Raw genomic sequence first — 23972 nt, forward strand, 5'->3', positions numbered from 1 at the left:
AATTGTCTTTCAAGGATTCCAAAAACCAGTGCCTTGTTTACTCAGGTAATAGAGTCTACCACAATGAAGATTCTAATGTACAACTTTATGGGACAATATATATCAGAATATCATCAATTGTTCATGTGCTCTAAATGCAGAAGATGAATCACATATGCAATTTCAATGTTAGTCCAAAAGGATTCTAACTTCTTTAAAGGGAAGTCCAATAAGACATGGATGAAGAAACAAATATATATTTCACATTATCCCTGATTATTAAACAAAGAATGCTATGAAAGATCTAATACATAAGCATTGTCAAGAATAATTCAATAATCACCTTACTAACCACAAAGGACTAATCCAAATTGCAGTTTATTTCTTTGCCTCAAATGAACGTAAACAAAGAGCTTTTATTAATCATTAAAGTATAATACATCAGTTCATGTTACAAGCCATGTCTTTTAATCCACGGTCCTCCTTACGAAATCTGAATACATCTCTTATATTGCTCTTATTGGATGTTATGTAGTATTTACATTTTATCCTTTATAGGATATGACTTATCAAATACAAAGTGGTCACGCCCCTTCATAAATTACATTTGATTGATTTCATAATCGTAGCTTTGACCAATTTACTTATATTGTGCCATCGATAATCAAGCTTGATTCAATAACTTCTATAGGTAACCCTTTTTCCAAAACCTTCGATTATAAACTTGCAGCTTTTTTTTTGTTATCACTACCAATATTGCTTCACAAGTTTGCATGTTTTTCATTCCATGGATATGCAATGACATGGAGTCTATTTCCATAGTCTAAACAATTTGATTGCTGACTATCGCAGAATGCATTAGATCCTTTGTCTTTTTAATCACTCCCCTAAATAGTTCAGTTCTTTCTTAAACTTGGTGGCACTATTGAAATGATAGAAGGTGCATAGGTAAATCATGCAAAGACTTAAGTTTATTAATCTCCCTTTTTACTGCACCCTAACTTTACTTTCTTCGTTGGTGTTCGTATACAAATTGTCACTATCTATATTAAACGATTCATCTTTTTTTTTCAGCATCCATACTTTTATCCCTGCCCCAATACTCACAGCTTATGATATTCCATCATTTCTTTCATAGTTCACTTTTTAATAGGTGCCTTTCATCTTTCGTATTTTCTGAATGACTTATCATTGTCTAATACCAAAAGTCATCAACATTTTATATCTCCATTCTGCATTGTCATGTATTCGAATGCTTGCTAATAATGCTCGATGACACATATATCTGATATGTCTATGATATGATCTTCCATCGTACCTAAAGGTCTTTTGAACCTAAGAGGGATGACATCTCTCATAAACAAATACATGATTTCACTAATACACATACCCTTTTTTCATTTATTAGACCTTCAAAAATCTTGTCGCTGGCTTATTAATTAAACCCACAAACTTGCTTTGTATGCTGGTACTCAGTCCTTGTTTAGATGTCATCTGTGTATGTCTGTTGAGGTTTGCACGCACATAGAGGTTTAACCAAATCCATTTTGAAATAAATAGTTTTCTTTTAAAAGGTTGAGACATCTTGAAATAAAATAGTCTTCTTTTCAAAAAGAAAAACTATTGTCACTTTCTGAGTCTTCTCCCTCAGTAGAGTCATTGATCATCATTTGAATAGAGTCGCAACCTCTTTCGAGGAATATATTGATTTTGCTGACTTTCTAGGTTCTTGCTTCTAGCAAAGTATGCTTCCAAACAAATTGATACAATTGCTTTTTGATTCTAATCTGTGATATTAGAAATTCTAGATAACTTCAAAATATATATTGTGAGCAATTCTCCTCAACAAAGTCGCCAATCTGTTGGTTCTCAAAAGTCAAAATCACAGATTGAAAATGCAAGAGTTTTTTCAATTCTCTAGTAGGATTACTCAATTTGTTTTGCCAACGGACGGGAATAACCACCTATCCCCTGCACTTTAGGTTTCTCCAAACCTGGGCAGGTAAACCTTCACCTTAAACCCTAATCACTTGGTTTAAAGCTTTTCAACAATGAATTTAAACTTAGTGAGTTCTTAAGGTGTCAAAATATCCTTAAACTCAATAAAAAATAAAAGTTGTATGAATACTTGATTGAACATTTGTATAAGATTTTATCAATAATTGAGTTAATGCTTGCAAGAAGGAAATACAGAAAATAATTACTAACTTCAACTATGAATCCAATGATTGTCTTTCAATGATTCCAAAAAGCAGTGTATTGTTTATTTGGGCAATAGAGTCTACCACAATGAAGATTCTCGTGTACACCTTTAAGGGACGATATACATAAACATCATCAATTGTTCTTGTGCTCTAAATGCAAAAGATGAATCACATATGCGATTTCAATGTTAGTCCAAAAGGATTCTAACTTCTTTGGAGGGAGTCCAATTAGACATTGATGAAGAAACAAATACACATTTCACACTATCCCTGATTATCTATGAACGATCTAATACACAAGCATTGTCAAGAATAATTCAATAATCACCTTACTAACCACAAAGGACTAATCCAAATTGCAGTTTATTTTTTTGCCTCAAATGAATGCATGCAAAGAGCTTTTATTAATCATTAAAGTATAATACATCAGTTAATGTTACAAGCCATGCCTTTTGCTCCAAAGTCCTCCTTACAAAATCTGAATATATCTCTTATAGTGCTCTTATCAGATCTTGTGTCATATTTATATTTTATCCTTTATAGGATATGACTTATCAAATACAAAGTGGTCACACCCCTTCATAAATTAAATTTGATTAATTTCACAATCGCAGCTCTGACAATTTTACTTATATTGTGCTATCAAAACTCAACCTTGATTAAAAAATTTCTATAGGTAACCCTTTTCCAACACCTTCGATTGTAAACTTGTTGCTTATTTGGTTTTTTTATCACTACTAATATTGTTTCACAAATTCGCATGTTGTTCATTCCTTGGATATGCGATGAGATGGAGTCTATTTCCATGGTCTAAACAGTTTGATTGTTGACTATCGCACAATGAATTAGATCCTTGGTCTTTTCAATCACACCGCTGAACAGTTTTGTTCTTTCTTAAACTTGGCAGCACTACTGAAATAATACAAGGCTCAATAATTGTAAATTGGAGCAAAGACTTAAGTTTATTGATCTCCCTTTTTTACTGCACCATATATTTATAACTGAATCTTTACTTTCTTCGTCGTTGTTTGTATACAAATTGTCACTGCCTACATTAAGCAGTTCATCATTTTTTAGCATCCACACTTTTATCACTGCTTCAATACTCATGGCTTACGATATCCCATCGTTTCTTTCATAGTTCCCTTTTTAATAGCCGTCTTCATCTTTCAGCTTTTGTGTTTGCTGTATGATTTATCATTGTTTAATACCAAAATTCATTGACACTTTCTATCTCCATTCTGAATGTTGTCATGTATTCAAATGCTTTCTAATAATGTTCGATGACACATATATTTGATATGTCCACAATATGATCTTCCATTGTATCTAGCAATCTTTTGAACCTAAGAGGGATGACATCTTTCATGAACAAATACATGATGCCACTAATACACATACCCCCTTTTCATTTATCAGACCTTCAAAAATCTTGTCATTGGCTTATTAATAAAACCCACAAACTTGCTTTGCATGCTGGTAGTCATCCCTTGTTCAAATGTTGTCTATGTATGTCTGTTGAGGTCTGCATGCACATAGAGGTTTGACCAGATTTGTTGTCTTATTGCTGGGATGAGTTAATATCTGAATCTTTGACCTTCAATATTGTTATCATTGTATCTCTATTCGTTATGCATTGTTTGTGTCAACCATCACTGCCAAAAGGCTTATTTGATTATCACTGAGGTTTCCTACAGATTGTTGTTCATAAACATATCTACTTGACTATACGTTTAACAAGATCTTTCTTGATCTCCATCACGTCATGCATTCTTGTTGCTCAATAAGGATATCTCATTTGATGGTGCTTGTAATAACCCTCAACCGGTTATAGCTTAATCAGACATCATTTTCTTTCACAATTCGATTGCTGAACATTTCATCAAACACTTGGCAAGCATTTTTCCATACCATCTAGTGCTACTAAAGATATAAGTAAATTGTTCTAGTCTGATCTAATCAGCAATTTATGTATTTTTAGCTAGCCATCATTTACAATTTGTTAATGTTTGATAGCTTATGTTGGATAAACATATGTATAATTATGAGATATAATTGAGTTATAAATATATGAGAGAAATTAATATTATATATATGTATGTATGTATGTATGTATGTATAAATATATTATTATATTAATATCTGATTAACAAATAGACGTCTCATGAAGGGACATGGTCATTCATTTACTTATTCTCAATGTATATCTAAAGAGGATGTTGCATCTGGAACATACATACCAATACATTTGGCAGTGCTCAGTACACTTGCAGCGATTCTACCTCTGAATATCAACATGGTATCAGAGAAGGTTCCCTACAAGCCTGTGAGGTTTCAATAATGAAAGAAAGAAATTTTAGAGTTTGAAATATTATCCTATGACTCATTTGATTCTTCTTTTCACCTATGCATTTGACAAAAATAACGGCTATATTTATTATTACCAACCAAGTGATTTGAGAATCCTATTGTTCGTGAATATTTTCTGCGGCACTTTGATAGTCATTAACGAGGCTTACTGAAATCTTTTATTGGGGCCAACAGTGCATTTATCTTTCCGAACAAATATTTCAAACATGTGGTCAGAAGTATATTTGACTTAAGGGAGATATAGAGGGCTCAATTCATTTGTGGTGAATAGAAAATGCTTATCATTACTACTGTCATGAATATAAGAAGAACCTTTGGGTATTTTATTCTATCATCATGGACATCAAATATTATTTTATTCCACTTTAGAATGAGATATTGAAGCTAGAATACATATTCTTATTGCAGGACTGCTGTATTTGAAGAAGCACATCGTGTGATAAGATTGCTAAAATATTTTTTATCATAGAGAAATAATTATTTGAAGAAAATCATGAGTTGGGCTTGATTCCTACACAGCCTAGGCGTGTATAGAATTATTACAATTACAATATCTTTACAAAGTTGGCCTGTGTATTGGTCAATCAAAGCATGTGTTGCAAGGGATCATGTTGTCAACCGCCAACCACCTCACAATTCATTGTGCATAATATTCCTTCATTACCCTTGGATAAGGGTCGGCACATATTAAGCTCAGGTCACAACACTCTTTCAGCTAGCACACTCCTCTGCTACCATCATTAACGCCAAATAAGCATATATATTCAAAACACAATCGACAAGCATATAACCCCCAATGGAAGATACACATGATACAATAACACAAAGATATCAAAGGAAGGGCAGATTGAATGTAAGGAGAACAAAGAAAGCTTAAACATGTCAAAATCCCATTCCCGATAAAATTGCAAGAAACATGTAAGCAGGGAAGCAGCCATATATATAATGGGGCGGCATTAGAAATAAACAAAAAGTAAGTGACTTATTCTATTAACAATTTTTATTATATTCATAACTGATGAAGTCTAATGGTGACAACATCCAAGAGAGATGATTTTCTTTGTTTAGAATAAAAAGATATATATAGAAGGCCTGATCATTTTGAATATATCAAGTGGAATTTAAGATAAGGAGAGAGATAAGTATTTTTTGAATTTTTTATCTTAAAATCACCTTTATTTATTTGTGTTTCTATATATGAGTCATTTGCCTTGATTTTCTCTAAGAATGTTATCACGGGAAAAAGAGGGAGATTGAGAAAGAGACTGACATTTCATTAAAGGCAATCTTGAAAGAAAGGAGCAGATAGAGAATATGATTCAGTCAACCTTTGGTGATCTCAATCATATTGATTCAGATGGAGTAAGCCATGTTGAGATGGATTCTCCAATAATTTAGAGCAGTCAAGAGGAATGTAATTCATGAATATATCTCGTGACTGTGATTTAATGGGCTTACACCCTGTTTACATCATGACGAAGTGACAACTTCCAAATGATGTCACATGCATTTGTAGAAGTTACAATAAGGGGATGATCTTACAATAACTTGTATTATGAGATCAAAAAAATTGAGTATATGGTGAATGTCTTGCATCTCAACATTCTGGGAGGCCAATACTCTTGATATTACATGTGATAGCAAAAAAAAATTTGAGAACTTGGTGAATATCATTGATATTCTAGGAGGCCAATTCTCGTGGTATCAAATGTCATATCAAAACCTTGTGAGTACTTGGTGAATATCATTGATAATCTAAGAGACCAATACTTTTGATATCAAATGTGATATCAAAACCTTCTTGAGTACTTGGTGATATCATTCATATTTTGAGAGGCCAATACTCTTGATATCAGATGTGATATCAAAACCTCTTGAGTACTTGGTGAATATCATTGATATTCGAGGAGGCCAATACTCTTGATATCAAATGTGATATCAAAACCTTTTGAGTAACTGGTGAATATCATTGATATTCTAGGAGGCCAATACTGGCGATGTCAAATGCAATATCAAATGGTGGAAAACTTCTGAGGTATCAAATTAGATATCCTTAAAATTTGTAACACTACCAATGGTGTAATATTTGTCTTTTCTTCATCCTCCCTAGCTAAGAGGGAGTTTTAATGTTTGATAGCTTTTGTCAAATAAACATATGTATAATTATATGAGATGAGCTATAAATATATGAGAAAAATTAATATAATATATATAAATGATTAAATATATTATTATATTAAGTATCTGATTAACAAATAGGCATGCTCCAAATTCATTTAGTTTTTCTCAATATATATCTAAAGAGAATGTTGCATTTGGAACACACATAGCAATACATCTGGTAGTGTTTAGTACACTTGCAGCGATTCTACCTATGAAAATCAACACAATTAGTTCCAATGCCTTTGCTCGATAGAAAAAATTCTACTACCATTCACCATTTGTTCAAAAGAAATTACATTTCATTTATTAAAAAAGAGAACATGGAACCTGGAACGATAAACATTCAGCTTCACCACAAATCACAGCCTTGGAATGAAATGCTATAGAATTCAAACATGGAACTTGTTATATTGTTGAGATTTATTACCATAAATGCACTAATCTACCCAGCTGAATCTTCCCAGCTCCATGTGCAGCTATAGCAGTCTCCACCAAATCACTCCAGCACCTTCAATCTTGATTGTGGGCCCTATAATCTTGATCATGGGCCTAAAAACTGAAATGTAGATCTCTAACTTGTCACTGCATGTCTGCCAATCAATATCAAACTTTCAAAGACACCCCAAATGCTGCCCAGAATCAGTAACGGCAGCCTCCAAAAACCCCAGAAGTAATCCTTCAGCCAAAGTAGCATAATATCAATGCCCAACAGATATATAATCTCAAATTCTCCAACCCCAATGAGCTCAGCAAACACAAAATATGACAGTAGTGGAAAAGACTCCACAATTCAAATTAAACAATTCTCATAATATAGTCCACCATATCTCAGCAGTGGAAAAACATAGCTAGCAACCAACCTTTATACCTCAGCAAGGACACATAAACCAACAAACTCATAAAACTCTTCACAGGCATCAAAAGCAAATAATCAACCAGATGCCTTTCTCATCAAATAGGCTCATATTTATAATCCCCAAATGGCACTTAGTTTCCCAAAGGTGCCATATATAATTTATTAATTTCGTTGGCTTCCAAAACGGCCTTTTTGCCCATATCATAATATTCTGACAGAAGGCCACTATTTCTTGTGCCCAAGGTTCAAAACATTCCAACCCAGTACCAACGAGCTACAACACTAAGGTAGCCAAACTACAATATCAACAAAAATAGCAACATCAGCATATTTAGTTAAATAATAATAATAATTCACCCATCAATGTCTGAAGAAGCATCAAATTCAAAATCTCACAATACTAGTGATTCTGATGAAAAAAGACAATAAATGAATTTGACGAGCTGACTTACTAAAATTGAACGCTCCCTCCAAGATTCTAGGAGCCCAAACCAGAAGCCATAAATAAAAATTGAGAGCATCACCCAACTCCTCTAACTCAACAGAGCTCATCGGAACCAACTATTGACTTACTATAAATAGTGTGTCCCTCAAAACGAAGCAAAAACTTTCCATAGTCCACTGAAAAGCTGAATAACTCCACAATTGAGACCCTCGAATCCCATTGTCAGCTCACGAGGGTTGCTACGATGAATTGACTCAATCAATCACAAGGACCTGCCAAAAATGGGGACATATTACAATGCTTAACATTATACTCCATATTGTGGGACTTGGATTGACACATCACAGGCTGCCTCATTTTGTATGCTGATGTTCCCTTTGCTCAAGTGTTCCTTCCTATTTACTCGTTGTTTATTAGTGGTTGTCTCTGCTCTTTCTACAGGTCTGCATATACAAAGTTTCTTGCCATTAATTACATCCCTGCTGCTTATTTATTTTTGTAGTTCAGATTGCTGCTATTTGGATGATGAATTCACATATGTTTTGTTTCTGTTTAGACTGCTGTGAGATCATAAAATTGCATGTGATTTAATCCTTAAAATACAAGAACAACAAGCTCTCTTTGCAAAAGAGCCAAAATATGGCTTTGGGGTGATAGAGATCTTATCCATGGACAATATTGTCAGTGCTCATAGTGTTCAAGTTGACCAATAAAAGGTCCAATTGATATTTATCAGGTCCCTCTCTTAGGAATAAAGGAAATAATTGAAGTAGAGCCCCTTTTTTTTTCTATAGACTATCAAGGTTGTGTTTTGAAAAATCATGCATGTTTTCCCTGTCTCTAGTGAAGCTTTTTCTTCCAAGTTCTTTCAAATTTTGGTGAGGGGATTCCCAAACTTAGTTGCATATCAATGGGACGTCCTATATCCAAACCTCTTTTCCCCCATTACATTCATATCTTCTTCCTACATTTCCTGGTAGATGTTTCCATTGCCCCACCTTTTGCCATGTTCACAACCAACATTGTAACCAGCTAAGAAAGAAGCAATGTCGAATAAGCATGCCTACCTTCTCCAAAATCTTGGGGATGCATAGAAAATTCTTTATGAAAGCCAATGATTTGTAAGTACATAAACTTTGTTTCACTCAGCTACCAATATCATACTCTTTCTGATATTGTAAATTGGTTATGAGCCATCATATGCTTATGTGATCCAAGCATGTTTGCACCATAAATCTCTGTTCTAATTTAGACCATGAATGCGAACCATAATAACCTTTATCATCATTCCCTTCGGCTTTAACTAGATGGAATCATAAATCCATCACCAGATTGCATGTTTGAAAGGAAAAGAATCCAATATCTCATCAAATTAAAGGGTGAAAGGAGTGTAAGCCCCTTAATCATAATAACAATCACATTAAGCATTGTGTTTGACATTTATCAAGGCTTCAAGACCTTGAAATTGAGCCTCTTGAATTCTAACATCTTTGATGTTGAACTTGACATAGAGCTCCGTGAATCCTTTGTAGTCAAGGTCACCAAGGTTGACCCCCGTTTTTAGATATTATGTCCAAAAGAATGATACAATGATCCAGTTTGTCAAAAGATCACCTATGTGGTTTATGTTTCTTCTAGCCAGATAGTGCCAAATAGACCATGTAGCCCCTTTGATAGTCTTGATATTGCTAACTAGGTTACCAAGTCTACAATCGCTAGGGGTTTGCAAACCCAACTTCTCTATATACGAAAAAATTAAGGTTAAATATGTATTTGTCTTCTTAATGCATGACAATTAAAGTCTTAAAAAAGTCTAGTATATTCTTGACCAAACCCAAATCATTAGGTTCTCAAATATCAAGTCTGATTCTCATATCTCTAGCATCATGCCAGCAACTTATCACTTGTGTCGGCCTAAAATTTATTTTGGAGGCTACATCTTACTTCAAGTTTCTCCAATCTTCAAGAAGAATTGATTCTAATTTTCCAAAAAACCTTTCCTTCTAATGAATGAAAGATTGTAAACTTGACAATTTTGATACCTGATAATGACATAGTCAATGAAACTTCAGATGATAAAACTATTTACAATAAATAACCACTACAGACCAATGTCTCTATGGCACCATTGTCTGCAGATGCGTACATTGTAATGAAACATATTCACATAGTAGTAGATCCAAGAGGTAACATATACCCTACGTTATTTCACCTTTATATATTTTTTCTTAGCCATTTGAGAAAGATCACAACACATACCTCCTCACAGTATATCTCAATTATTTTAGTTGCTTGCCTTTTTTTAAGTTTAAAGATCTAAGATGAACCTATAATATTGTTGCAATTGAAGAAATCAGTCTGGCTTTATTAGTTTTGACATAGCAATACATTTTTCAATGTCACTTGGCCTACTTTGAGCAATTCTCTGTTTTGCTGTAATTGGTTAAAATAATTAACAATTTGCATATCCATTCACATTATATTTTGTATGATCATTTTATAATTTTTGTTGATTGTAATCAGAAATTATGCCTGTGATAAGATTGCACACCTTAAGTGACTCTTTTTATTTATGTTGTGCTTGGGAATATGTTTAAGGAGTTCTTACATTTACTCTCCTTGATCATATTGCTACTGTTGTTTATACTCTCAGAAACAAAGTGCAGGCTATACCATATGAATAAAGTGTCAAATCTTTATCTTAGTTTTTTCATACCTTGAATATTTCTTTGTTGGTTTGGTTGTGAATATAGTTTTTCTGTATTATGTCAGCAATCGAAACCTCTTATACAATCACTTAATATATAATAGAATAAATTGAAATTCTTACCACAAGTTTGATCCTTCCAGTACTTTACCAAGCTCTCCATAAGCTCCTGGTTTCATATTCTTATAGCACTGTCAACACAAAAAGCATCAATTGTATAACAATTAATTATACAGACTCCTACAAAAACTAAAGAAGCAAATGACGTGTGCTATAAGGCAATTTTTACTCTTATTTGAACTCGGATTGAATCAGAACATTCCTTAAAAATAATCCAAACAACATAATGCCATACATCAATAGCTTCATGCAGGTCAGGTTGTCCGAGTGTTACATTTTCTCCCACTCTTTGATATCCTCTGCCAGCAACAATCACACACTCATTCATGTGAGAATTAGAATTGTCCTTCATATGATTTGATTCATGTCAATGTCACGCTAATTTACATTTTTGACAAGTTCAATAATCAGGATTTAGAGCTCTTCTTTTAACAGCTAAAAATAACTCTTAACATATAGGAATAAAGCATAAACTTTCCCCATAAAGTGCTAAAACAATCAACTTTGACCTGTATCCTGTTGAACTGCTCATCTTAATTTTTTCTTTTTCATCACCAGGACGATGGAAAAACTCACGGCACAAGTCTCGTACTTCTTTCAAAGCATGATTAGGAACTCCATGACCTTTCTGTTGTTAAGCCCAAACATTTAAATCAACTTCAATGTGTGGCTATGCTCTCTAACTTCACAGGAATAATGTATGTGATGAAATGATATCTTATTAGACCATAAAGAACATAAAAAGGTTAAACGATGTGCCTCATCTTGTTAATTCACATTACTTCTAGCAAGTGGAAAAGTTGCAGAAGCTAAAGCTAAAACAAGGAAAACTTCTGGAACTTGAAGAGATTCAATGGTTTATAACGGTCTTCAAATATAAAGAGAACTAACAAAAATGTTATTCAAGACTTCCAACAAATTGCAGTGTCCATATTCATAAGCACATAGATTAATTGGTCTACATGTGAGTATACAAGCATTAGATTTGCATATTTGACCATACATTTATGTTGGTATGGAGTGAACAAATTGAATGTGGGCATTACAATTAACTTTGGTATTTTATGTTGTCAGGTATGGCCCAATATATTGTAGTTGCTTGGGAGAGATGATATTAAAGTTTGGAACGAAACAATGATTAGTCACCTGTTTGCCAAGTGTAAGTTGTGCTAATGTACGAACATCCTTATGTTTTTTTGGTCAGAATAGGTCATTAGGTGGGTGATGATGGTTACTAGCCTCAATGCCTATTGACTTCAATGTATCTAATCTCATAGATTAGGATCAGATGTGGGCTCCCATGCATGAAAATTCTCTGGTCTTATGTAGTGATGTACTTTACTATTCTGACAATAAATCATTGGTGCTTATTTACTCTTATGTTTATATTTCTATATATTCGGCGACCTTTTGTTGAAGAGACATACGACTGGCACTTCTATGCAAAGAAAAGAAATCCTAACAGAATCTTAAATACAGTGCACTCGCCATATAATAAGAGATTAAAGGGATAGTGTTTTCGAGGAAGCGCCCAAAAAAATTACTATAACAGCATGGACTAAAACCATTCACAATAACAAGATATTTCTCAAATGTTTAACCCTAATTCACTTGTGAGTTTAATAGACATATCATTATAGGAAATGGCCAAGTGGGAATACAACAAAATGGGTATAAAAGCATTGTTTGAAAAAAACCAAAATTTGTTTGCTATTACTGTATGCTTTTAGAATAGATAAGCTATATTTAAGGCACCATCACCTCACCTACGTTTGGTGAACAGGCATAAAAGGGAGTTGTTCAATAAAGAGTTGGAGGACGGTGAAAGGAGTGTGTGAGCTGAGAATTCAACTACTATGCAATCAAGAAAGAGAAGGCCACCATGCAGAAATTCTCCTTGTGGGATATCATATTAAGGTGATATACACAAAAAGAAGTTGGGCACCTACTTGACATTGGTTGAAGAAAGCAAAATCAGAATCAGTGAGCATGTACTAGATTAATTGTTAATCTGTCTAAGTTCTTGGTGGATCAATAGTTAATTTGAAAGACTTACATGATGAAAAATGATGAAGGAATTACAAGACAGATTCTCGAGCACTATTATGACAAATCCCAATTAGGGAAGCAACAAAGAAATGAGCAATGTCATCAATGAGGTGACCAACAGCAAAAAAGCAACGAAGACAACTGCCAAGGCGATCAACTGTGATGAGCCTAATATTTTGCTCCAATATATTACTACATATTTTATTAAATGAATTAGAAGTAGCCTGTACTAACATGATTATTAGCATTTTTCAATCCTTGTTAAGTATTGCATAAAGCAATTACCTGGAACAAATTATTGTACAAGAGTGACGCAATACTGGAAGGGACACAGCCTCAGGCAGCAGACAGAGAAATCGTTGCAATCAGAAAGTATGGGATCTGAATGGAATGAACGCGAAATATCTTATATGGAGTTGGGGAGAAAATACTTCCTAAGCAAGGAAATTGTCTTCTCCTTTGTTGTTGCCTCTTGACACAACAAAGTAGAGATATCCGGCATATTCAGGAATCAATCATTACTCTAGCTCAATATGAGACTGATCTCATCTAGTGGAGTCCGGCCAATCTGTATGTAGTATCAATCAGTGTGGTCTGACTGTCTGAAATCTTCAACAACATTCTGGAGTGGTCACCAGTCGACATTCTAGTCAGAGATTGCTCAGTGTCAAGTTATGATACCAGAGGGATCAAATAAACAAGTCCTCCTAAAGATTTGAATGCTTGCAAGTGAAAAGTCTAATATATATGAGATTGGTTGTGTACTCATTTGTATTCGATTCAACACTGCCCTTATTTGAGGCCAATATTGAAAATCTGTTTGCTAATCTATTGGAGGTTTGAAATGGCCAATATCCAAGTTGCTGTCATGAATATGCTGTCTAAACCTTTGAAACTCTGAGTTGATGTATTTCACTTTGAATTGAAATTGCAATTTGAGTTTGCAACTTTCAGTGGTACCAGAGCTTGGTATCCTGCTAGCCTAAGGAGATTGATAAGTGAAAAGGAATATTGTTACTAGCTGTGTGAAAAGAAGGGAACAACCATGGCGATAAGGACGATGATAACCCTCAAGAATTTGTCGGTTGACCCAGGAATTCCAGAACAGCGTGAAGTCCATGAGAAAGATGGCCCAGCAGGCTAGCTTGCAACAGAATTAAATAAGCAATGGAGCACCGATAATGCCTGTAAAAAAAGGGGCTCAAGACAGCAGCTCTAGTGCAGAAAAGACTTCAGCTGCTGGTGAGAAAGCTTTAGTTAATACACAAACCTTCAAGGCCAAATTTTTGGAAGAAGCAGCAGTAAGCATTTGAGGGAGAACAGCCTGGTTCTAAGGAAGATGTGACAAGACTTCATGATGCGTAATAAGCCTCAAGCCCTATCACGCAGAGATTTGACTTTGGGGATTTCGATGAGATATAAAAGAAAACTAGGCATAGGAGAAGAAGGTATTAAGATGGGAAGGACATTCAACATCGTTTGGGAAATATCTCCATCACAACTTTTGATAAATTTAGTATCTCATCAGCGAGGGGATGGTTTAGATGTTAGAGACATTTTTCACATTGAATCCAATGCTTGAAGAAGAGGCTATCAAATTTTCCACCTTGCATCTTGAAGGGAGAGTTCACAAATGGCAATATCATGGGATGGTAACTTAAGGGCATGATTCGATAACCCCTTTAGAAGGTTTCAGCCAAATATTAGAAGAATTCCAAAAATTCATTTACAGGAATAAGCACAGCTGAAGGAAAAGGACAAGGTGGAAGACTATGTAGAAGGATTTCATAGATTGATAGTGACAATTCCAAATGTGACAAAAATCTCATCAACATGGGGATAGTTTTAGATATTAGAAACATTTTTTCACATCGAATCCAACGCTTGAAGAAGAGTCTGAAGAGCACACGATTATACTGGGATGGGGATGAATCAATATGATAAAAATTTTAGGAAGTTAAAAAACTAATCACAATGATAGCCTAAATAACTGAAATAAACAACAATGCATATGAACACAATGACATAATGGTTAATGTGGAAACCCAATGTGGTAGAAAACCATGGCATATAATTTCTTTGATATATAAACTTGTTCTTTTTACAATATTTCGTAGCCACCAACCTACTAGAGGCACCAACCCCTCTATTTATGAGCACTGACTCAAAAGAAGCACCAACTCCCACTGTGTTGTCTTCATGAGTGCCAATCCATTGCTCTTAGATCTGATTTTCCATCTTTCTTTGTTGCTCTCTCAACTGATGATGGATGCACTATATTTCCAATCTGAGGCCAGCCGATATATATTTACTCTTTCTTTTTCACTTGTCTTATACCTTTGATACAAATACATATGTCAGATTAAAAATCTGAATACATAAATATTTCTAATCTTCTTTCCACACTTTCTCTCTCTTCGATAAATATATAAATCAGAAAAAAGTATCTGATTATATATATTTCAGTTTCTTTATTTTACTCTTCTTCCTTTCCAATTATTCCACTTGCTGATTTACCTACTTCCAGATTATAGATTTATTGTTTATATATTCTCATTTCCTATAAATGCTCTCTCGGTAGAAAGAGACCTGTTTAAAGTCCATGCCTCTTTACTTTTAATCACAAACCTTTTTAAATGCATTGATTAATTTGTAGAACACAAATGCTATTGGTTATTAACTTTATCGGGTATAATATTATTCCTTAGTTTTATTTCCCACTGTCTCCATTTGTATGTTATCACTGCCGTATCTAATTGTTGTAGTTCACAGTATTCATTTTTTTAAATACATAATCTTTTGCGTTGGTGTAAGAATCCCAACTGGTTCTAACTCCAAAAACATCAAATTACTTCACTTTTTAGATGTTTAACATTTTGTCAAAGACTTAGCATGCATCTTCTATCTTGCTGTCCTTTAATTTCAAATTTTAATTTGCTTGTTTGAAATGATGTCAAATATGATTTAAATACTTCCAAATAATTACTAAGATGTCTAGGCAAAGAACTATAGTGCAATTGCAATTCTTTTGACCTTATAGTGTAATGCATATAGATGTTACCCACAAAGTAAATATGCACCTACAGCAGCTAAACATTAATGTAAACAGTCGGCATTAAAAATAAATATTAACAAAGAAGCTCTTGAGATTCAACTCCTTGTGACTTCAATGATATTAGACTTTAATGCAATGGACTACAAAGTAAAATTTGAAGCAAAGCCAATGATTTGCAATTATGGTATTCTCAAATTATTACAACAGCTATCAAATAAATGGCAATCGTAAAGAAGAAACCTAGTAGATAAAGTGCCAGTATGCTTGTAGCAGTTTGAAAACCCAATACCCACTCCACAATAGACAAATTGTGGCTGCTAGGAGGAAAGCCACAGCAGCTCTGATACTCAACTGACAGTAGGAAATACTCACGTCCAATGAGTTGGGAAGGAGACAAATGAAAAATGCTCCCTCTTGGCATTGAAATTACAGCAAAGAAATTGGAAATTTAGCTGCCCAATCACAGTACCAAACACCTAGTAGAAATCTTGTCCAACTGATCTAAAAATCAGATGATTATCAATGCCAATGTGCAGCCAAACTCATCCTCATATCAGTCACCACAATCTTGAAGGCTAAGAATTTCAAATGCCCAATTCATTAGAATAATTCGCTGCATATTTGGAACTAATCTTGGTACACAACAGCACCAAGATTGTGATCAGAATAATCAAAATAATTTACTAGATAACTAGAGCACAATTCGCCATATCTTTCAATGGCTCAAAGTATGAATCAGAAGAGGAATCAGTCCTCAAGAAACCCTTGTTGGAAACCTTCAACTTCTTCACAAAAAATAATAAAAACAGCCTTGAGAATGAATTATTTTTCTCCATGAAGCTTCTTTTATAATCCAAATTGGCTCCTTCGTCACACTTTTCATTAAAGAGCCTTCACCAATGCACCTTTCAATTAGAAGCTCTCAATTAATAATTTAGTGACAATTTCGCCAGTAAAATAATAATACCTCCCAAAATACTTATTCTTTACATATGTGGATCGAAACAAGAATCACACCTATTATTTCCCCATGTGACCAAATGCACTTTCCTAAAATATAGAGGGTACCTCTCAATCATCATCAAACTTGTCATAAATAGCAAGTGCATGAAAGTAAGCCCAAACAAAGTCCAATCTGAGTCAAATGTAATGTTCTACAATAACCCCAAATAGTAGCAAGTTATAGGAAACAAGAATGACCGTACGGATGTGAGCCGACTAGCATACACAGAGCAGATTTGAGGGCTGTATGGACTAGAATGGGTGGTACAGCAGGGAGATGTCATTGTGTGGCCATACGGTGGTAGACTAGACAGTCGTACGGTGGTCACCAAGGGTCGTATGGTAGGGAAGGGCAAGGCCCTACGGGTGTGTGAGGGGATGACCTTATGGTAAAAGGGCAGCCATACGAAGGGCAACGGAAGGTGTGGATGATGTGCAGGGAGGCAATGGAAGGTCATATGCTATATGGAGAGGAAGGCATCTGACAAAGAGAAATTAGGTCGTACGATAGATGCTGCTTGGGATCATGGACTAGTAGTGGGTCGTATGGAATGTGAAATTGAGCTACGCTTAGTGCCAAAACAATACATTTGTTAATTAATACCAAAGCAATTGATTCAATCCGTTACTAGAGATAAATATATGCATCTGCAAAGATCTGAGCAAAGAAATACACAAACGGAATAAGGTGAGCTTGAATCCCACCGAAACCGCGATAGACAAATAGGGAAGGTCTTTCACTTCTGAAATGGCAAACAGCAGAGAATCCCAACAGGAATTCACAGTACAATATAAATAATTCAAATCGCATACCAACAAAACTATCTACAAGCCGTGATTAAATACCCGTCGAGGAAACCTTTTTGAGTGTCATGTCCCCTTCTCAATTTTAGTTCTGAGCAACAAAATTAATCTATCTCCACATCCGGATAGATTAATATCGACTTCAGGGAGGATGTTATCCAGTCACAAAAGGGGAATTTAATTTAATATATTTCAGGACTTTATTAAAGATGCAAGGTTAAGTCACTTTAATGTTTTAAAGTTATTTACCTTATAAATAGCTTTAAGTGACTACAGGATGAAAATGACTTTTAATCCCACATTCTTTGCACATGGTACCTTTCCTCATTCCGAGTTTATAAATGCACAAGTTTGCATTGGGATTTACATACAGGAATTTATGAATTAAACTATTTGGAGTCCTGGTTGCTTCAATGTGACTCGTCTGAGACGTTGAGGATGAAACCCCTCAAGTCTGGTAACACTAAGGAGTTGGACGATACCCCAAGCTTCCTTAAAATCTCAGTTCAAGAATTGGGCAGAAATCGGCAATTAAAAAGTTGAGTATCAAACAAGAATTAGGTATGAAGCACGCAGTTTAATCTTGGTATTTACTTACCTATTGGTCTGCATTTTCGTTAGAGCTATTTTCCCCCAGCTTTGTTTCAGAAAATAAAACAGTGAACAGGAGGACGTAGCAAGGTTATATCAGATACAGTGGTGCCATTTTGAGTCTCAGGTGTAGCATTCATAGTTCAGCAAGTTGTAAATGCGAAAGGGAAAACGTTCACGTGGAATAAAGAAACAGACGGGGATCGGGTTATTGGTTACCGAGATTGCAGCGGTCACATCCCAAACAGGTTTTCGAATGGAATGAAATTATGGTTGCTGGCGAAGGCTGAGTCGTTGTATAATCCCGATTTAATAGACGTCTTTCTCTTGGATGGGGTCGTGAGTCACAACTCGCGTGAAGAAATCCGCAGGGTTTTCTTTGTTTACTAGTCGCGTGAACACGGGATGAAGCTATGGGATTGAGTGTTTTCCTTTCACGCATTTTCAGCAACAGTGTAGCAAGTTGCTTCCATAGAGCAAACAGAAGGAAGTCTGAGTCGATCTATGCACTCGGGCTAAATACAACACTGATCACGGGAGGAGTCAGGTAGGAGGGAAGCAGAATTTTGTATGTAACAGGACCCAGCTCGACCTACAGTCTTTGCCTAATTGGTATTCTCCAGCAAGACGGGCCTGTAGCAAACTTTCCTTGGCTCCATTTTGGTTGAATGATATGCTTTGACTGTTAGTTTCATTAATCTCTTATGAATGTTGAGTTGAACTTATACTGTAATCTCCTTAAGGAATCTACTGGTCTCCATATCTGGTATTGTATTTTCGGGTGGATGTTCAGATCAGTATTTGAGTATTGTTCATGACAGTCATTGAATTTCATTATCATAATGCTGTAGGAGCAGTTATACATATTGGATAATTATTTGACGTAGTGTCTCTTTCTCTCATTATTCCTTAATGGTACAGATGTTTTGAATACATTGGTAAATTTAGCAAATTTGGAGTTACTGCAAGAGTCTGTGAACTGTTTGTTATAATTACCACCATCAATACTTTACAACTTTGCCAAATTTTTTTAAGATCAGTATGCTACAGAGTTTATCAGTTCCGCTGTAGGAATTATCACATAATATTACAGTAGTATCAGAGCCACAGACCCTGCCAGCTTGTGGGGAAAACTATTTTTGCAGGTTCGTGAATGAGTAAAAGGCAGTATACATTCCGTCATCTTCAGCCGGAAAAGACAGAATCTTCAGAACGTCTTGTGGTGGAAGATAGTTATTCAGTGGATGAGGATATAAGCTTTGGGCCAGAAGTACAAGTTGAACAAACTACTGGATTTGAACAGGTTCAGAAACAAGCATTAGTTTCTCCAATGGCACCAAATGATGAAGCAATAGATAGGGAAGTAATGGAAACCATGCGGGCCATTAGAGAAGGGCAAAATAACATTGCTGCAGCATTACAGCAGCTCACAGGTGCCATGCAGCAGTTAGCTCCTGAAAGTAGGAGAGTGCCCAGCCACCATAGTGGGGGTGGTAGCATAGCAGGAACACCCCGTACAGCAAGAACTCCAACTCGGAATACAAATAGACCCTTGATGCCTATTTTTGTGGGAAATAATGTTGAAGAAGTGGTTCGACCCACAACTGCAGCCTTGTTACCTGATAATATTATAGCTATATATGATGAGTGGGATGTACTTCCAGATCCAATTAAACAAAATTTAACTTTTAATCAATATATGAACCAAAAAAGGGAAGTTGAGAGACCTCAACATGATAGAAGGCCTAGGATGCAAAACAGGGATCTTAAACAAGCCATGAACAAATTAAAACTTCCCACTTTTGATGGCAGCAATAAAACTGCAGCCATGGCATGGATTCATAAATTGGACACCTACCTAACACTCAAGCCCATGACAGAAACCGAGGCTATCAGATTTGCCACTATGCATCTTGAAGGGGCAGCCTATGATTGGTGGCACCATGGACTTGTTACCCAGGATCACGGACTCATTACTTCATACGAGGTTTTCAGGTCAAAGCTGATTACCCGTTTTGACAGGAAAGATATCGAGGTCTACTATCGGGATTTGGCCCAGTTGCGGCAGAGCGGGACTTTGGACCACTTTATAGATGAGTTTCAGCGAATATTAGTGATGGTACCAGATATGTTCGAGCAGTGCAAGGTGATGTTATTCACTGAAGGATTACAAGACAGATTTAGAGGTTTGGTCAAAGTCCTAAAACCAAACACCTTGGATGATGCCATAAAGATTGCTCACGACTTGGACACACCTATCTCATTGGCCCAACCTCCTAAGAAAACCTATAAGGGATCTAGTTCTTTTAAGGGAAATAAAAAACAGCAAAAAACAAACATCCCCAGATTGGATTTTGAGACACGCAATGAATTGAGGAGGAAGAAATTATGTTTTACTTGCAGGGAGCCTTGGACTCCGATCACAGATGCTTGGGTAAAGGCAAAATCCACTACGTTGAGGTCCATTCTGAGGAGGAGGAAGGGGTAGAAGAGCCACGTGATGAGGATATCAGTGCGGACAGCGAGGAGGAGGAGGAAGTTGAGGGGCAGGCCGGTAAAGATAAGAAGAAACAAACCTCTACTGAACAGCCTCCCGTTTTAGCTACCCTTTCGAGTGATCCAACATGTCATCCTTTCAAGCTGAAAGGGGTTGTTAGAGGCCAATGTATTATTTTCCTTTTAGATATAGGAGCCTCACATAATTTTATCAGTACACAAATGGTATCTAGAAGGGGATTACAAACAAGGCCCATACCCGAGTTTGATGTTAAGGTAGCTGGTGGAGAAGTTTTGAGGTGCACAGAGAAGGTAGTTGGACTCCAGATTCAATTTGATGGTTATCTTCTAGAGTCTGATTTTTATGTGGTTGATCTGGACGGACTAAATGCTATTTTGGGAAGACAATGGTTGAGTACACTCCGTCAGTATACATTTCATCATGAGACTATGCAGCTGGAGCTTTTACAGGATGATAGATTGGTGATCCTCGGAGCTATTTCTGATAGTAGTCCCAGGATGATTTCAGCTCACAGGATGGAAGCTATTTTAAGACACGAGGATATAGAGTGGGCTACTCAGTGTTTCATCTCATCCAAGGAGACACAGGGTATAGGACAGCGTTATCACTGTGACATACAATCAGTTATAGATAAGCATAGGAGAGTGTTTGAGGATATTCCTCCTGGGGTCCCTCCAGATAGGGGATTTGAACGTATTGTTGAGCTTGAGGAGGGAGCTAAACCTGTTATCACTACACCTTATCGTCATCCCAGGCATTACAAGGAGGAAATAGAGAAGACGATAAAGGAGCTTTTGGATATGGGGCATATCAGGCCCAGCTCGAGTCCCTTTGCATCCTCGGTAGTTTTGGTTAAGAAAAAGGATGGCACCCTTCGAATGTGCATGGATTACCGCACATTGAATAAGAGGACTATCAAGAACAGGTACCGAATTCCCCGCATTGATGAGTTGTTGGATGAGCTTCATGGGGCAGTTTATTTCTCTAAGATAGATCTAGCTCAGGGTACCATCAGATACGGGTCTGGAAAGAAGATGTGCATAAGACAGCCTTCAAATGCCATTACGGACATTATGAGTTCTTGGTGATGCCATTTGGGCTCACTAATGCACCAGCCACTTTCTAGTCTTGCATGAACCATATTTTTAAAAAACAGTTAAGTGTGTGTGTTTTGGTATTCTTTGATGACATATTAATTTAAAGCAAAACTTGGGAGGAACATTTACAGCATCTGGATGAGGTACTCAGTATCTTAGCAGAGAACTTTTTATTTGCAAAAGAATCTAAGTGCGAATTTGGGTTGACTGAGATTCTTTACTTGGGTCATGTAATTGGAGTGGAGGGAGTTAAGGTGCACCAGGAGAAAATCAGAGCAATTTTGGATTGGCCACCACCGAAGGATGTTTCAGAATTACGGGGTTTCCTTGGTCTATGTTCCTATTATCAGCAGTTTGCCAAGGGTTTTTCACAAGTAGCTACACCCCTCACTGATTTGACACGGAAAGGGGCTTTTTCTTGGACAGAGGACGCCATGGTAGCATTTGATAAGCTGAAACAGGTGATGAGCTCATGCCCAGTGCTAGCGCTTCCTGATTTCTCTAAGCCCTCTGTTTTAGAATGTGATGCATCGAGAAGTGGAATAGGGGCTGTTTTGATGTAGAACTGTCACCCTATTGCTTTTGAGAGCTAAAAACTGTGGGGCAGCGAGGTATTATATTCCACATATGATAAGGAGATGCTGGCCATAATGCATGCACTAGCAAAATTCAGACAGAACTTGGTAGGAAGTAAATTTACAGTTAAAACTGATCATAATAGCTTACGTTACTTCCTAGAACAGAAGGAACTGAATGAGAGATAGCAGAAATGGGTCAGCAAGATACAAGCATATGATTTTGACATTGAATATGTCAAGGGGAAAAATAATGTTGTTGCTGATGCTCTATCTCGTAGACCCCCAGTACTAGATTGTTACATCACTTCTGAAATTTCAGCGAATTGGAGATCACAGCTTCTAGTGGAGTATTCCAAAAATGCACACGCATGTCAGATTTTGGATGGCATACTTCAAGATGAGCGGTACAAGGTATTGAATGATATTATATACTATAAGGCTAAAATCTACCTAGTACCCAATTCTAAACTTAAGAAAGACATTATGCGCGCTACACATGATGCACCGACAGCAGGGCACCCTGGGTTTTTCAAAACTTACAGGCAGATTAGAGAGAGATTCTCTTGGAAGGGGCTTAAGGATGATGTGTTACAGCATATTAGAGAGTGCCAGACTTGTCAGCAAAACAAGTCTGAACAGGTTTTTCCAGCGGGATTACTTCAACCCCTCCCTATTCCAACTCAGAGATGGGAGAGCCTTTCTATGGATTTCATCACCGGGTTGCCGAGGGTCCAAGGCAGGGATTGCATCTTTGTAGTGGTGGACAGGTTGACCAAGTATGCGCATTTCTTCGTGATATCTGCAAATTGGTCGGCTTCCCAGGTAGCTGAATTGCTTTTTCGAGAGATTTTTAGAGTCCATGGATTACCTAAAACCATTGTAAGTGATAGAGATAGTAGGTTTCTCAGTACTTTTTGGCAGGAGATTTTCAAATTGACTGGCACAGAATTGACTCCTAGCACAAGTTATCATCCACAGACTGATGGCCAGACCGAGATAGTGAACAAGTGGGTGGAAGGTTACTTGAGGAACTACATTGCAGGTCAGCAGAGAGCGTGGGTCAAGTGGTTGTACTTGGGGGAGTATTGTTATAACTCCAGCTATCATATGTCTATTCGGATGACTCCTTTCTGTGCACTCTACGGCTATGAACCTCTTTCCTTTATTGATTTGGCTTTGTCAGACAATAGAGCACCATTAGCTAAAGATTGGATCGAAGAACAGCAGGATATCCTTAGAGCTCTTAGGGATAATATTCAGCAGGCGCAGCATCAGCAGAAGTTGTACGCTGACCGACATCGCACAGAGCGGAGTTTTGAGGTTGGAGATAGAGTTTTTCTTCAGCTACAGCCTTATAGACAGAGCTCATTGAAGAAAAGCGGGGCCAAGAAACTTAAGCCTAGATTTTATGGACCTTATTGTATCACCAGGAGG

At 36.3% G+C, this 23972-nt stretch overlaps 1 protein-coding gene across 2 annotated transcripts in view; it reads right to left on the minus strand.

Annotated features, from left to right (window-relative positions):
• Window positions 1–23972, minus strand: part of LOC149557544 (2-oxoglutarate (2OG) and Fe(II)-dependent oxygenase superfamily protein) — a 116862-nt gene that overhangs the window by 39245 nt on the left and 53645 nt on the right. For both annotated transcript variants that reach the window (XM_089832184.1, XM_089832183.1), the window contains 3 exons: window positions 11354–11472; window positions 11080–11143; window positions 10848–10915 (listed from right to left, as the gene is read on the minus strand). In XM_089832184.1, the coding sequence (XP_089688310.1) occupies window positions 10848–10915; window positions 11080–11143; window positions 11354–11472 (251 nt within the window). The remainder of the gene's footprint in view (window positions 1–10847; window positions 10916–11079; window positions 11144–11353; window positions 11473–23972) is intronic.

This window comes from Cupressus sempervirens, chromosome 5, assembly GCF_028749045.1.
Source record: "Cupressus sempervirens isolate cs-2001-9-10 chromosome 5, ASM2874904v1, whole genome shotgun sequence".
NCBI lineage: Eukaryota > Viridiplantae > Streptophyta > Pinopsida > Cupressales > Cupressaceae > Cupressus > Cupressus sempervirens.